Here is a 14,734-nt window from a genome sequence, read left to right as displayed (position 1 = left end):
ATGGGTTTATTCCTGGACTCTATTTTACTACCTTGATGGATTTCTCTATCCTTATGCCAATACCACACTGTCTGGATTGCTGTAATCTGAAATAATTATGTCTTGAAATCAGTATAAATCAACTAATTTTATTTTATTGAGAGATCATTCACATACCATATTGAAGTACAGTTAGATTTTGAGATATTCACAGAGATTTAAGATATTCACCACCATCCAATTTAGGGAAATTCTCATCACCACACAAAGAAACCCCAAACCCATTAGCAGTCAGTCCCTACTTTCCCCCCCCTCCTCTAACCTCTGACAAACACTGATCTGCTTTCCGCCTCTATGGACTTGTCTATTCTGGACCTTTCATATTAACAAAATTATATAGTATGTGGTCTTTTGTGATTGGCTTCTTTCACTTAACATAATGTTTTCAAGGTTCATCCATGTTGTAACTACAAGAATGTTAAGGATCTTCTAGGTCTTTAGCTTTTCCACATACATTTTAGAATCAACTTAACGACTGTATTTTTTTAAAGTCAACTAGAATTATAATTGGGATTGTACTGAATCTATTTATCAGACTGGGAAACTGACAACTTAATACTGAGAGTTCCAATTCAGACACATGTTCTATCTCTACATTTACTTATTCTAAAAATTATCTCTGCATTGTTTTATAGTCTTCATTGCAGAAGTTTTACACATTTTTGATTAAACTTATTCTAAGTATTTTATTTTTGAAGGTATGGTAAATAACATTTTAAACTTCACCTTCAATTGTTTTCAGTTAATATGTAGAAAAACAATTGATTTCTGTACATTGGACCTATACCCTATGACTGTCACAGTCACTTATTAGTTGTACTGTACTTTTTCTTTTCTGTAGACTCCTTGGGATTTTCCATACACAACCTTTTGCCTGCGAATAAACACAGTTTTACTTCCTCCTTTCCACATGTTCTTTTACATTCTTCGGAGTTCTGTTTTGCCTCTCTGCATTGGGTAGGACCTCCCAAACGCTGCAGAATCAAAGTGGTATGTACATACCCTCATACTTTATCCCTAATCTTGAGAAGAAAGTGCTCACTATTTCACCATTAAATAGAATTTAACTGTGGAGTGTTTTCATATCATTTTAGAATTGGTTTGCTGAGGCTTTTGTTATTTGTACCCACTTGAGATACTTAAGTCATTTTTTTCTTCTTTCTTCTTTTATTTGCACTATTTTATTTATTTATTTATTTAGAGACAGAGTCTTGTTCTGTCATCCAGGCTGGAGTACAGTGGCTTGGCTCACTGCAAACTCTGCCTCCTGGGTTCATGTGATTCTCCTGTCTCCACCTCCTGAGTAGCTGGGATTATAGGCACACGCCACCACGCCCAGATAATTTTTGTATTTTTAGTCAAGAGGGGGTTTTGCCATGTTGGCCAGGCTGGTCTCGAACTCCTGACCTCAGGTGATCTGCCTGCCTTGGTCTCCCAAAGTGCTGGGATTACGGGCGTGAGCCACGGCACCCAGTCTTATTTGTACTATTTTAATATGATGAATTATACTGAGTGATTTTCGGAATGTTAAAACAGCCTTGCAACCCTGGGATAAAGTCCACTGGATTATGATTGTCTTTCTGTTTTGCTAGATTTTATCTGCTAATATTTTTAAAGAATTTTTCGATGTCCAATCATTAATGATATATTTATTGGTCTATAATTGGTCTATAATTTTTGGTCTATAAGTTTTTCTTGTAATGTCTGTTAGACTTTGCCACTTCAGTTGTATTGGCCTTTTAAGTACTCCCACCTCCTTCACATTCTAAAGATTTCGTGTAAAATTAGAATATTTCTTCCTTAAGTATTTGAAAGAACTCACTAGTGAATCCATTTGGGCCTGGTACTTTATAGGAAGATTTAAAAAAAAAAAAAAAAAATTCTAATCGATCAGAGTTATTCAGACTTAGTGGCACAGGGTTAGAATTAAGACTGGGTTGTTATATGTATTTTTCAATGAACTTGTCTGCGTCATCCAGATTGCCCAATTTATTACTATAAAGTTGTTCATAATATTCCCTTATTTACCTTTTTTACCATAGTAATGTCCTCTCTATCATTTCCAACATTAGAAGTTTGTCTTACTGTACTACAGTTGACCTTTGAATAATATGGGTTTGAACTGCTCAGGTCCACCTACATGCAAGTTTTTTTCAATAAAAGTTACATCATATATGTCTGCCTTTCCTGCCTCCCCTTTCCTTCCACCTAGTAACATTTACTTTGCTCTATCTACTTTATTGTAAGAATGCAGTATAAAATACATATAACATACAAAATAGGTGATAACTATGTTAACGGTAAGGTTTCTGGTCAACAGTTGGCTATCAGTAGTGAAGTTTGGGAGTGTCAAAAGTTATAAGTAGATGTGGAACTGCTCAGGAGGTTGGCGTCCCTAACCCTACATTGTTCAAGGGTCCACTATAGTTTCTCTTTATTTCTGGTTTAGTGTAGCTAGAGGTTGAGCCACTCTTCGCTAATCTTTTCAAAGTAATTACTTTCAGATTTGATGATTTTTTTCTATTAATTTTCCTGTTTTCTATTTCATTGATGTATTAGAGAACCAAAACAAAAAGTGAAAAAGAATGTTACTAAGAGAAGCAAAAGTAAGAGGACAAAAAAAATGAAACAAAGATAAAATTACCCTCAACATCTGAGTTACTTATTGATGTTGCCTTAACAGACACTTAATTAGATTATAATAAAATTAATAAAATGATAAAATGCTATGTAGAATAGAAAGAATGAAAATACCATTAAAACTAAGTAGAAATGCTTTAAGCATGACCAGAAATTACAGGTGTGCCTACTTTAAAAAGATCAAAAAGATGCAGCTCAAAGAAACTTAGCAATCAAGATGAACATTATTTAGCAGCTAAGCACAATATACATCAAACCATTCTTATGAAAAACAGTGTAACCATTTCAACACTTTACGAAATGAGTAACAAGCTCAAATGAGTAACAAAAGCTCAAACTACAATAGTCTCGAAAATTTCATCACTGACCTTTTTGTGACTGTCTACCAAAATAAGGTTTCTGAAGATAAAAGTTTTGAAAATATTTTACAGGAAGAAAACAATGTAGGTGACCATGCATAACGAGTAAGGGTACAATATTTCTGTTACAATATGTACAATGGTCATTTAAAAAGAAAACATATTACTCACTTAAATTTTCAGAAGTTACCATGAATTCCTCAATTTCATCATCAGAATCATCTATTAAGGGCATGAAGGCATATCTATAGCAAAAACAAGGAGTAGTTTTACTAGTATGTTTAAACTTGTTCAATTTTCAGTTTATAGCTAAAAGCCATTGTATAAAAAATTTACATTTAAAAATTTTCTTATACTTTAAAATAATGAAAACGTAATTATTTTACTTTCAAATTAGCTAAAATCATTATGAAGAAATTGTGAAACTGGAGCTCTCAAACCCTGTTTGTAAAAGCCTAAGTGGGTAAAATCTTTCTGCAAAGCAATTTTGCAACATTTAATGTTGAGGGAAGGGAACTTTCTGCTGTTTCTTTCTCCATGTCAAGTTTACCTCTCTGCCCACCTCTTGTCAGTCTATTCTCTAAAAAAAGAAAAGTCGTCAATCTGATTGGCAAAAATAAAGCCCACTGAATGGGCCACATTTCCTATGTGATAAGATCAAAACACTGCTGATAAAGCGTGAATCAAGACAGCCTTTCTGGAGGGTCATTTGGCAATAGCCATTAAAGTAAAAATTCATTTACCTTACATTACACTAACAAAAGTTGGCCAAGATGATGTCCAACAGCATTCTGAAAACATTAACAGCAAAAATCTATTTTTTAAACAAAATGTCTAATAACCAGGGACTGCTTATATAAATTATATTACATTCATGTTATGAAATGCCATTAAGCCTTTAAAAGCCTTTAAAAGATCTATATATGCTGATATGGAAAGACAGTTTTTTTTCTTTTTTGAGACAGCGTCTGGCTCTGTTGCCCAAAATGGAGTGCAGTAGCAGTGGCATGATCTCAGTTCACTGCAACCTCCACATCCTGGGCTCAGGCCATCCTCCCACCTCAGCCTCAAGTAGCTGGGAGTACAGGCACATACCACCACACCCAGATAATTTTTGTATTGTTTTTGTAGAGACGGGGTTTCGCCTTGTTGCCCAGGCTGGTCTCGAATTCCTGGGCTCAAGTGATACACCCGCCTTGGTCTCCCAAAGTGCTGAGATGATAGGCGTGACCTTAAACAGGAAAGTACAGAACAGTATGTATATGTATATGTGTGTGTGTGTGTATATATATGTATTATTGTATAATTTTAAAAAGGACAGGAAAAACACACACTGATACAGGTTAAGAAGCCTTTATGCAAAATGCTTGAGACCAGAAGTATTTTGAGTTTTGGATGTTTTAGATTTTGGAATATTTGCATTATCCTTACCAGTTGAGCATCTCAAATCTGAAAATCTGAAATTCAAAATGTTCCAATGAGCACTTCCTTTGAGTATCCTGTTCGTACTCAAAAAGTTTTGGATTTTGGAGCATTCTGGATTTGGGGTGTTGAATCTGTACATACTTTTTCATTTTTTCCTAAAGGTTGGACAAGAACTTAAGGTCTTTCCTTGGGGCAAAGGGATAAAGCAAGGAAGCTGAGGCTTCCCATCACACGCAGTCTCAAGTACAACTTTCTGAACTTGACACTGAAGTCTTTTGTCATTTTGGCCATACTTCTCCCTTCCAGCTTGAGTATGCGGTATTAACCCAACTGCCTGTCTCACTGGCCTCCAAAGCATCTCACGTCTTTCCCACCACCCCAGAAAATGGACATACTTTCCCAGTTCAGTCATTCACTATCCTATTCCTTTCCTCAAGGTGTAACATAAGCGCTGTCTTCTCAGGAAGTCTTCCTCAACCCTCTTCCATCTTCCCCTGGACTAGACTATACATCTCTTTTTTCACTGTCTTGCACTTGTTTTGCTTATCTCCCTACTTGACTGTATACTCCTTAAAAGCAAGGACTACTCCCCCGGTTTCTATAAACGCATTCTTGACACTACAGAAAGTGATCAACAAATCCTTGCCGACCTGAAATGTCCTATGTTAGGTACCTCTGATTGTTTGCTGATGGTCTCCACAAAAACATGATTACAATAAGGATAAGCGAAAAAAGGAAGCTCCAAAATGCATCGTCAACCCAGCGTTCCATCCAGTCCTAAAAATAAGGACAATTAAAGCATGAAAAGTTAATTTTCTGATAAGTATATAGGTTTCCCATTCAAATAGTGTGCAATGACAAGTACTAATGAAATCTTTCCAACCAGTAAGTCTTCCAAACAAACAAGAATATATTTTTTCAATAAACCTTTATTATTCAAAATGTTTCTAAAGGGCTTTTTAATGTTACAAATATTCTCCGCCATAAAATTTTGGGGTTAACAGAAAGATTTCAAAATCGAAAAATGCAAAACATATACTTAGGATTTCAGCTGGCAAATACTAAGGTCAGAAGGCCCAGCCTCTTCTTTTATCAAATTGTCTCTAAGGCAGCAAAAGCTCTGGATTATCAGAGGGCTTTTTGTGATTATTTATGTAGCACTAGAGAGTAGCTCCAAATCTCAAGAAATCCCCAAAAGAGGATCTCTCATATTCTAAGTCTAAGAAATATATCTTCTTCCAACATGCAAACCCACAGAAAACATGGCTTGACTCGGGCGGCTGAGGCAGAGAATTGCTTGAACCCGGGAGTCGGAGGTTGCGGTGAGCTGAGATCGCGTCACTGCACTCCAGACTGGGTGAGAGAGCGAGACTCGTCTCAAAAAAAAAGAAAACATCACTCGAATCCCATACTGAATGCATGATCCTAGAAACATGACAGTCTTAAGATTTCCAGTCCCATCTAGATACAAACCACTCAATTTCATGGTGTGCAGGAAGAAAAGGATTCCTCTCAGGATATATAGGAAGAGAATTTATTTTCAAAATATATTAAAAAAACTTGAGAAAAGGGCATAATGGGAAAAGGAGATTTAGGAGGAACTTTTTCAGAATCACTTGGAGAGTTAAAAGTTGTTTTTTTTTTTGAGACGGAGTCTCGCTCTGTCACCCAGGCTGGAGTGCAGTGGCGCAATCTCGGCTCACTGCAAGCTCCACCTCCCGGGTTCACGCCATTCTCCTGCCTCAGCCTCCCGAGTAGCTGGGACTACAGGCGCCCGCCACCACGCCCAGCTAATTTTTTGTATTTTTAGTAGAGACGGGGTTTCACTGTGTTAGCCAGGATGGTCTCCATCTCCTGACCTTGTGATCCGCCCGCCTCGGCCTCCCAAAGTGCTGAGATTACAGGTGTGAGCTACCGCACCCGGCCAAAAGTTTTTATAACTCTGTAAAAAATAGTTCAAAGTAAAAAGAAAATCTCCATTAAAATCACCTCTATTTGCAAGCATAAACTAAATTCTTCAAAATTCTACAAAATAGTATAAATAAAAATAACAACTGTTTACATAGGAAGGTTATACTTACTGACTGGCATTTTGCAATTCGAAATGTCTTAGTTGTCCACCCCATAAACACTATAGAAGCTGAAACACACACAAAAAGTCACCTTGAAGGAATATAACAATACTAAGATAATTTACTATAAGAAAAATTAAATAGCTTACCCAGCACAGCAAAGATCAGAGTATTTTTAAAGTGTCTATATAATGAAAATTTCACAGTGTTCTTTCTTAGCCTTAGAGTCTTCATAGTTTGTGCCAAACTAATAAAAATGTGAAAAAGTTAAGGAAAAACATTCCAAGTAATAATAAGCTGTTTTTTAAAAAAAACAAAAAGAATCTTCTACTATGTTTCCAAAGTCAGTACTGCTAAATACAGTTCCTAAAATTTGAAGCTAATAAAAACACAGAAAACATTATCTTGGCCAATATTGTACAATCATTATACTTTATCACAACTTTTCTTTTACAATTTACCATTGTCTGAACTAAGAAAACAAACTCCAAGGAAAAAGCACGGAAGACCCACGATGCATTCCACCAATGCCACGCACCCGCAACACCGGATAGAGCAGTGCACGCGCTAAAACCCCTCCCAGTGAGACACTCTTTACAGATCACATTGTGACAGGCCATTTGGCTTGTGCTTTTCTGGCTCTATTTCTGTCTTATTTTGTTCTTTCTAGTCTATTCTCATTTTATTCTTTGAATAACCATAATTAAGAAGTTAGGTCATCTACCAATTCCATTTTATAAATTTTAAAACTGAAAAACATCAGATAAAACAAATCTGGACTTAGCTAAGGGCTTTACTTGAAAGACCACTGCAATGGGGGAGGATTATTGCAACAGGAAGAATACTACGACTGTAATATCTGCAAGAGTCTCAGAGGTCGGGCAGAAAAGGGTTTTTCTTTTATAGAGCACAGCAAACAAGGCTAGAAAGCAGTAGGTGTGGGGAGTGAGTGGTGGGACTAGACATATTGATCAGGGACTGTCTCTTCTTGAGGCCTTACAGATTCTCGGGAGGGCTGTGTGTTGGCTCAGGCTGACAGTGCGTCAACGTTTATGGCCCGGAGGAAGAATACTTACAGTTTGGTTCAGTCACTGTTTTGTTCAGATTGATCAGTGGATATAAAGAGTTCATCTAATCATTCATGATGCAAGGAATGGGAAATCGGAGGGTCTGTGCCCAGCCTTGTCACAGGTAGACAAGGGGGCCTCCAGAAGTCTTATCTAAGTCCAGTGGGGAAGGGGTTTCTCTGTGGTAAGTCTTTTCTCGGAACACAAATAGGGAAGGGGGTTTGGGGGGGGGTGTGTCTTAATCTTGGCTGTTTTCCAGGAGCACAGGGCTCAGGTAAAGTTCAACATTGCCAAGGATGAAGAAGCAAAAGAGACTTTTCCACTGACTCCTCAGCAGTGAAACAGAATTCAAGGCAGCTCTCTCTGCTCTTAAATGAGAATTCCTTCCTCTGGAGCAGACCAACAAGCTCTGTTTATGAACCAAACACTAAAAATAACAGCGCTGAGCAACAGAATGGATGTGGCAAGTTTTAAAAATTATCAATGTCATTAATCAAAAACTTCATTTTAGTACTGAAGCTACTTTAGTACTTTAGTACAAAACTGCTTTTTAATCTTCTAAATGACCAACAAATTACAAAAGAGGATCAATTTCTAAAGTAATACAATACAACCAATTCAGGTTACTATGAGAACTTTAAAAATGCAAATATACTTTATTCCTTAAATACATCAAAATATATACTTTTAAAAATTCTTGACTAAAACCAAATTTCTAGGATTAAAAAAAATATCTGGTCTGGTTTAATAATTCAAAAAAAAATGTTTTTAAGCTAAGGAATAAAAAGCAAATTTGAAATTGCCTAAGCCTCCACTTAACACAAGACACTGTTAAATTTAGGGAAAGTGTAAATATTCCTACCATGGAAGGAAAGTAGTCATGAAAGCAAATAGCCCTTCTGATTTTGAAGTGAGAGCGCGCTGCTGTGGTAGGAAAAGGATATCCACCAGCACGAGCCAGAGTCAAGGAGAGAGAGGGGGAGGCTGGCCAGAAGAACAAGATCAGAATCACGTGCCTGCAGCAAAACAGGAAAAAAAGAAAAAAAGAAAAAAAAAAAAGAAAACAAAAGAAAAGAAAAGAGAAACAAGAAGAAAACAAAGGGGAGGAAGGGCCACAGGAGAAAGGCTAAGGCTATGGCTTTTGAATTTTTCAGCCCATTTTTTTTCCTATGACTTCAGAATTAGATTCTTAGAGGATTGGGTATATTAAGGTCATCAAAATCAAAGGAAGCAGGGTCATTTTCCAAAGCACTCAATTGTATATGTATTTAGTTCTGCTTTTTTTCCTTGTCATTTATATCATTTAGGAAATCTGCTATCTTTCTGTATACAGAAAGCAGACGTTTCATTTTAGTGATAAAAATTACCAAACAGCAATCTGAAAGCAAACTTCACAAATTCAGGCTCATGCAGAAATAGATAGTAGACTTCCCTTGTCTCACCATGAAACACTAAACAAGATCTTTTACATTCTAGATTTGACTATTTCTTGAAACATTTTCATTACAAATATTCCCAATTAAGCAAACTAAGTCTTTCATCTGTTTTCCTTATTTTGCTACCCCAATCTGGCTAATCAGATACTGGAATATGTGAAAGTCAGTGGTGTCCATAAAGGTAATAAATTACCCTCACTCAAATCCAGATGGATTAGAACCGTTAGAGCTGCTTTTCTTTGGAATTTTCTGCCAAGCTGCATTACTGAGTGTTTTTCCCAATGAACTACCTTGTGGATGGTTAAGAACAAGAAATTGGCAGGGCACGGTGGCTCATGCCTGTAATCCCAGCACTTTGGGAGGCTGAGGCAGGCGGATCATGAGATCAAGAGATCAAGACCATCCTGGCCAACATGGTGAAAACCCATCTCTACTAAAAATACAAAACATTAGCTGGGCGCAGTGGCATGCGCCTGTAGTCCCAGCTACTCAGGAGGCTGAAGCAGGAGAATCGCTTGAACCTGGGAGGTGAAGGTTGCAGTGAGTCGAGATTGCACCACTGCCCTCCAACCTGGCGACAGAGCGAGACTCCGTTTAAAAAAAAAAAAAAAAAGAACAAGAAATCTTTGAAATAAGTATCTATAAATTGTCAGAAAAGATAGTTATTTTTTAGAAAAACACAGTCTGCAGCTTAATTAATTGAATGAAGGACCATACTGCCTAACTTGTTAACGTTCCAAGCATACACAGCTTTTAGAAACAAGACAATTCTAAATTGAACAGATATCATCAGCTCATTTTCTAAACACACAATGCCGAAAATAAGACACTAAGGTCTAAAGATAATCTGAGGCCAACAGGCAGGTTCATCTCCACTGTAATTCTGCCTGTCCCAACGCAAGGTATGTTGATACCTCCTGCCCGTTCTCAAGGCAGGAGGGCCCCCCTAACAAGCGGTCCTGTAGGACCTACAGCCTTTGTGGTGATTATTCTTACCACTGGAACACTGCTCACATGTAGAACTGAGGAACAGACATCACATTTTTAGCAAATGAATGTCTTTAATTTTTTTAATACAGAAAATATGAAAATGACACCAGAGGAAGATATTTATATCACTTTCTGAGAAAATCAGATTTATTTAACTATAATTTTATTCAACAAACTTGGATTCTAAACTAGTAGCTCTGAACAAAATAGAATATGCTTTTTTAAACAAGTTCAGTCGGAAACAACTCTTTAAATCAGTTATCATTCCCTAAGTAGGCTCCTCAGACTCCTAAGATGTCCACAGATATAATTTGGGGGTCTTTAACTGCCCTGTCATATGCACAGCTCCTTGTGTGTGTCTGTGTTCTGCGGAGAGAGGCTCCACAGCTGTTAGCAGATTTTCCAAAGCATGTCTGATCCTAGTACCCAAACAAGGTTCAGAATCACTGCTTTGACGAGTAAGGATAATGAATTAGAAATTTTTGGTTTGTAGCACTCTTCATAGGCTTTTTAAGTTGGAAGCATATTGAGAATTCACAAACAGGGAATTTAAAGAATAGGTAGACCTGGCTTAGAAAACAACCCACAAGGGCTCAGAAAAGCCCATGAGGAGTGCTACATTTGCTAGCACACCTGAAAAATGGGAGACCTTCCTTCTAGGGCATAGTGATGAGATCCAAGCCCTCTGGCCCTTCCTATGAGACACATAGATGAGAAAATGGGAAAAGATACAAGAAAAACAATTTTTTAAAAAAACTGATGTCAAAAAGCTAAAAGACATAAGTATCAAAAACAGTGGAAACAAAGAACTTGGCAAAAAATGAAACCTATCTAACAGGAAAGCATTTCAAAGAGGACATAAATATAATAGAAACAGGTCCAAAGAATGTTCTGGGATATGCATAACCCTGACATTCCACTCTGGTCAGTCACATTTTCTCTTGAATTCCTCCCATTTCCACAAGTGCCCCCAAGGAGAAAAAAGTAATGGGGATTCCCCAGACTCAACTTGAGTCATCGAATCAGAGAAGACCCTCGAGGATCCAGTCCCTACTGCCTCTAAAACTTCTCCTGCAATATGGCTGCAGCCCCAAACCTTCTCTGAACCTGCTTCTTCCACCCATTTCCAGCAAGTCTATCACGTGGGCTCTTCTTCCCATATCCCCTACCCTACTTCTGACCCTCACCATCGCTTCTTCGGACCACTGCAAAGGCAAAGGAATACTGACTCACCTTCCTGCCTCTAGACTCTCCTTTTCCGCGTCATCATCTTCTGTCACCAGAGTTCTCACTGACACAGGTTTCATCACATTACTCACCTGTGCAGCTTCAATTCCTCTCCAGCCCCTGCCTCCGGAAGGCACTCAGCTCTTGAGCGTGCCCTGCCACCCTTCCCTGAACCACCTGCCAAGGCTCTCCCACGCACATCCACCCAGAGGCAGGCTTCCCTGGACATTCTGCCACTGTCCCCCCTGTTTCCCTGCTTCAACTATTTGCTCCCCTCCATTCTTCCTAGAATACCTCTTCCCTAATTACCTTCTTATTAATTGTAAACCCCTACTTGTCTTCCCAGTCTCAATTTAAATGCTGCCATCTCTGTTAAGTCTTTCCTGATTTTTATGCCAGCATTAACTTCTCTCTTCCCCCGTTGGCACAGCACCTCTCTAAGACGGCAACTACTACTGCTATATTGATGCTAGTTATGTATCTGTCTCCCCTACAAGACTGTGAATTCCTTAAATTTGGGGACATCTTTTTCACCTATGCCTCGTCAGTATGGGGCACATACTGAGAATAAGCACTAATTGTATGCTAAACTATAGAGAAAAGATAAAGATATTCCTTGTTTGGGGAGTTGCTACTTTTTTGCCTTCAAGTGAACCCTCGCATTAAGGTAACAAAAATGCATAACTGTATTTCTTTCTATCGTTATTACAAATTACATGTAATCTGATTTTAATGATAGAAAAAACTATTTTGAAGGACACAGTAAAGGATATGAACCACACAAAAATGGAGTCAATAACTGCTAAAATAATGTCATCAAGAACAACAGCTAAATGGTTAGAACCCTGAAAGATAAAAATAGGGGAAGAAATCTGAATGTAACAGTTTCACTGCACTATAGCAATTATCATTTGATGAAGAAAAATAATTTAGCTTATCTCTTGGATTTACAAAGCCACATAAAAGATTTAATTTCCTAAGAGGATTGTGTTTAAGCACATGGAAATGACCTGTTTTTTGATAGCAACAATTGCTAATTTATGTGATGACAGCAACATAAAACAGTATTACGTAATGGCAAATAAAAAGCATCATGTCCCCAACCTCACTAACACCAGCCATTTCAATCCCTCTCCTCCATACCAAACCGACAGCCAGGGCTATTAATGAAATGAGCTCCTGATCTTTTCTGACTGTGTTGTGAAGGGACACAAAAAAAGGGAAGGGGGGATCCATGTTAGACATTTACTCTGACTAGTCATATTTAAATTTAAATTTAAATATGTAAATTTTTTTTTTTTTTCTTTTGAGTCAGAGTTTTGTACTTGTCGCCCAGGCTGGAGTGCAATGGCGCGATCTCAGCTCACTGCAACCTCTGCCTCCCAGGTTCAAGCCATTCTCCTGCTTCAGCCTCCTAAGTAGCTAGGATTACAGGCGTGTGCCGCCAAGCTATGTACAATTTTAAAGGAATACAATATATATAGCGTATTCACATGTGGGATATTTATCTTTTCTATTTCTTTCTGGCAAATATTTATTTATTATTATTATATGAATGTGGAGTTCTTCATGATTATACAAAGGTGAAAATAAATATACTCAAAGACTAAAAGAGCATCTAACACTGAATACGGGTGTATCAAAGACAACAGGGAGAAGAATGGGGCTTTTTAGCATTACTGGATAAATATTTATGATCTGATTTATACAGCTAATCCAAAAGATATTTTAGATAAAATGACAAAGGTCTTTGGATTAGGTAAGACATAATAAGCTTCTTAATCACTCAGTCCTCAATCATTTATTCAAAAAACTGAAGCAACCATGCATGGTAACTCACATCTGTAATCCCAATACTTTGGGAGGCTGAGGTAAGAGGATCACTTGAGGCCAGCCAGGAACTCAAGACCAGCTTGGGCAACATAGTGAGACCCTGTCTCTACAAAAAATACAAAAATTAGCTGGGTGTGGTGGCCTGCACCTGTAGTCCCAGCTACTCAGGAGGCTGAGGTGGGAGGATTGCTTAAGCCTAGGAGCTGGAGGCTGCAGTGAGCCATGATCATGCCACTGCATCACTGCACCCCAGCCTGGGCAACAGAGCAAGACCCTGTCTCCAAAACCAACCAACCAACCAACCAACCAACCAACCAACCAACCAATCAAACAACCAAACAAAAAACCGCACAAAATAAAAGTAAAAAAACTGAAGCTAGAAATCTAGGGGTCTTTGCAGACATAAATACTGACACTTCTCTAGAGACTAACATCCAGGGTCATCTTCCCCTTGAACATCACATCCAGGGTCATCTTCCCCTTGAACATCACTTCCTCTTGGCTCTTTCAATGGCGGGGTCTATGGAATCCTCAAAATAGCTAGTCCCCAAGAGTCAGAGAAAATGAATAAACACATGAGACTTAAAAGAGTGATGAAATGTACTGTATGTATACCTGAAGGGTGTAATTAACTTTCTGTTCACTGGATACATTTTAAAATCCAGGGTTAAGAATGACATTAAGGTATACCAGCTGCATAATGACAAAGACACATGTTCTCTATGAGGAATAACCATGAACATTTCTGGGCTGGGACTGATACCTGCGATGATATCAAGCGGTGCCTTCACAATCAGTCATATCATTTTAAGAAGCACTCTGGCTAGCCTTTGCCTTTCAGGAAGTATTTTAAAAGGGAAACATTCCATAGAAGAAAAGTTCAAATTGGGCCTTTTTCACAAGTTTCTATCTAAAAATTCATCTCAGGAGATACAAAGTAAGACCACATTTCACAGCAGTAACAAAAAGGGGTGGTAGAATTATGTAGTTTTTACCCCAATGACTCTCATCACGCCTTCAACAGCTGCAAAGATCAAGTAGAGAAGCCCCAATCCGATCACCCGGTGCATGACTGTTCCCAAACGAGGCCTGGAATCAGGAAGAGGAAACAGAGAAAGAAGAAAAAGCATGGGTGAGTAAAATGCACCTGAATACAGAAACCGGCACCATTTCCACCACCAGGAAGTCACTATCTAATCACATCACTCTGTTCCCAGCTCTGAGGTACTCTGTTTTAGGAAACAGGCCCAGGAACAAAGAGTCTCTTTCTCTAGGACCTGAAGCTATACTGATGCCTGTGAAGCAATATTTGCAGGCCACAAAGGTGCCAGAGGATTTTGCTGCTGAAATTCAAGCAATGGAATGAATATAATTCAGGTACTGTTTCTGTAGAATGGAAGAGTAGGTTTGATGAAATCTAGGAAGGTAAATGCCAACTTCTAAGTGCCACTGGCAGAGAGTCTAACTTAATTCTTCCCGAGGTCTGTCTTTTCAGAGATAATTCACTTATCTCATGACTTGGGCAGAGAAAGAGCAAGACATGAGGAGACGGAACTCCATGACCTCCTTTCTGATCACCGGCCCTCAACCAAAACAGGAGTGCTAACAGAATTTAATTTTCATTCCTTAAACTGAAAGAGTTAAAA

The 14,734-nt window shown here is 38.2% G+C and overlaps 1 protein-coding gene across 10 annotated transcripts in view; it reads right to left on the bottom strand.

Moving 5' to 3' along the window:
• The window catches only part of TMEM87B (transmembrane protein 87B), a 61,997-nt gene that overhangs the window by 12,482 nt on the left and 34,781 nt on the right, over window positions 1-14,734 (bottom strand). For 8 of the 10 annotated variants that reach the window (XR_010580369.2, XR_010580370.2, XM_074011258.1 and 5 more), the window contains 6 exons: window positions 14,084-14,177; window positions 12,030-12,100; window positions 6,685-6,794; window positions 6,545-6,603; window positions 5,137-5,240; window positions 3,210-3,283 (listed from right to left, as the gene is read on the bottom strand). Coding sequence is in view for 8 of the 10 variants with exons in the window: in XM_074011258.1 (XP_073867359.1) it covers window positions 3,210-3,283; window positions 5,137-5,240; window positions 6,545-6,603; window positions 6,685-6,794; window positions 12,030-12,100; window positions 14,084-14,177 (512 nt within the window). In the remaining 2 variants the exon portion in view is untranslated. Of the gene's footprint in view, window positions 1-3,209; window positions 3,284-5,136; window positions 5,241-6,544; window positions 6,604-6,684; window positions 6,795-8,546; window positions 8,619-12,029; window positions 12,101-13,603; window positions 13,629-14,083; window positions 14,178-14,734 lie in introns of those variants that run through there. The other 2 variants (XM_065526802.2, XM_074011261.1) reach the window with 2 other exon arrangements.

The sequence above is a fragment of the Macaca fascicularis genome, chromosome 13, assembly GCF_037993035.2.
Source record: "Macaca fascicularis isolate 582-1 chromosome 13, T2T-MFA8v1.1".
NCBI classification, from domain to species: domain Eukaryota; kingdom Metazoa; phylum Chordata; class Mammalia; order Primates; family Cercopithecidae; genus Macaca; species Macaca fascicularis.
This window is presented reverse-complemented; position numbering and strand designations above follow the sequence as displayed.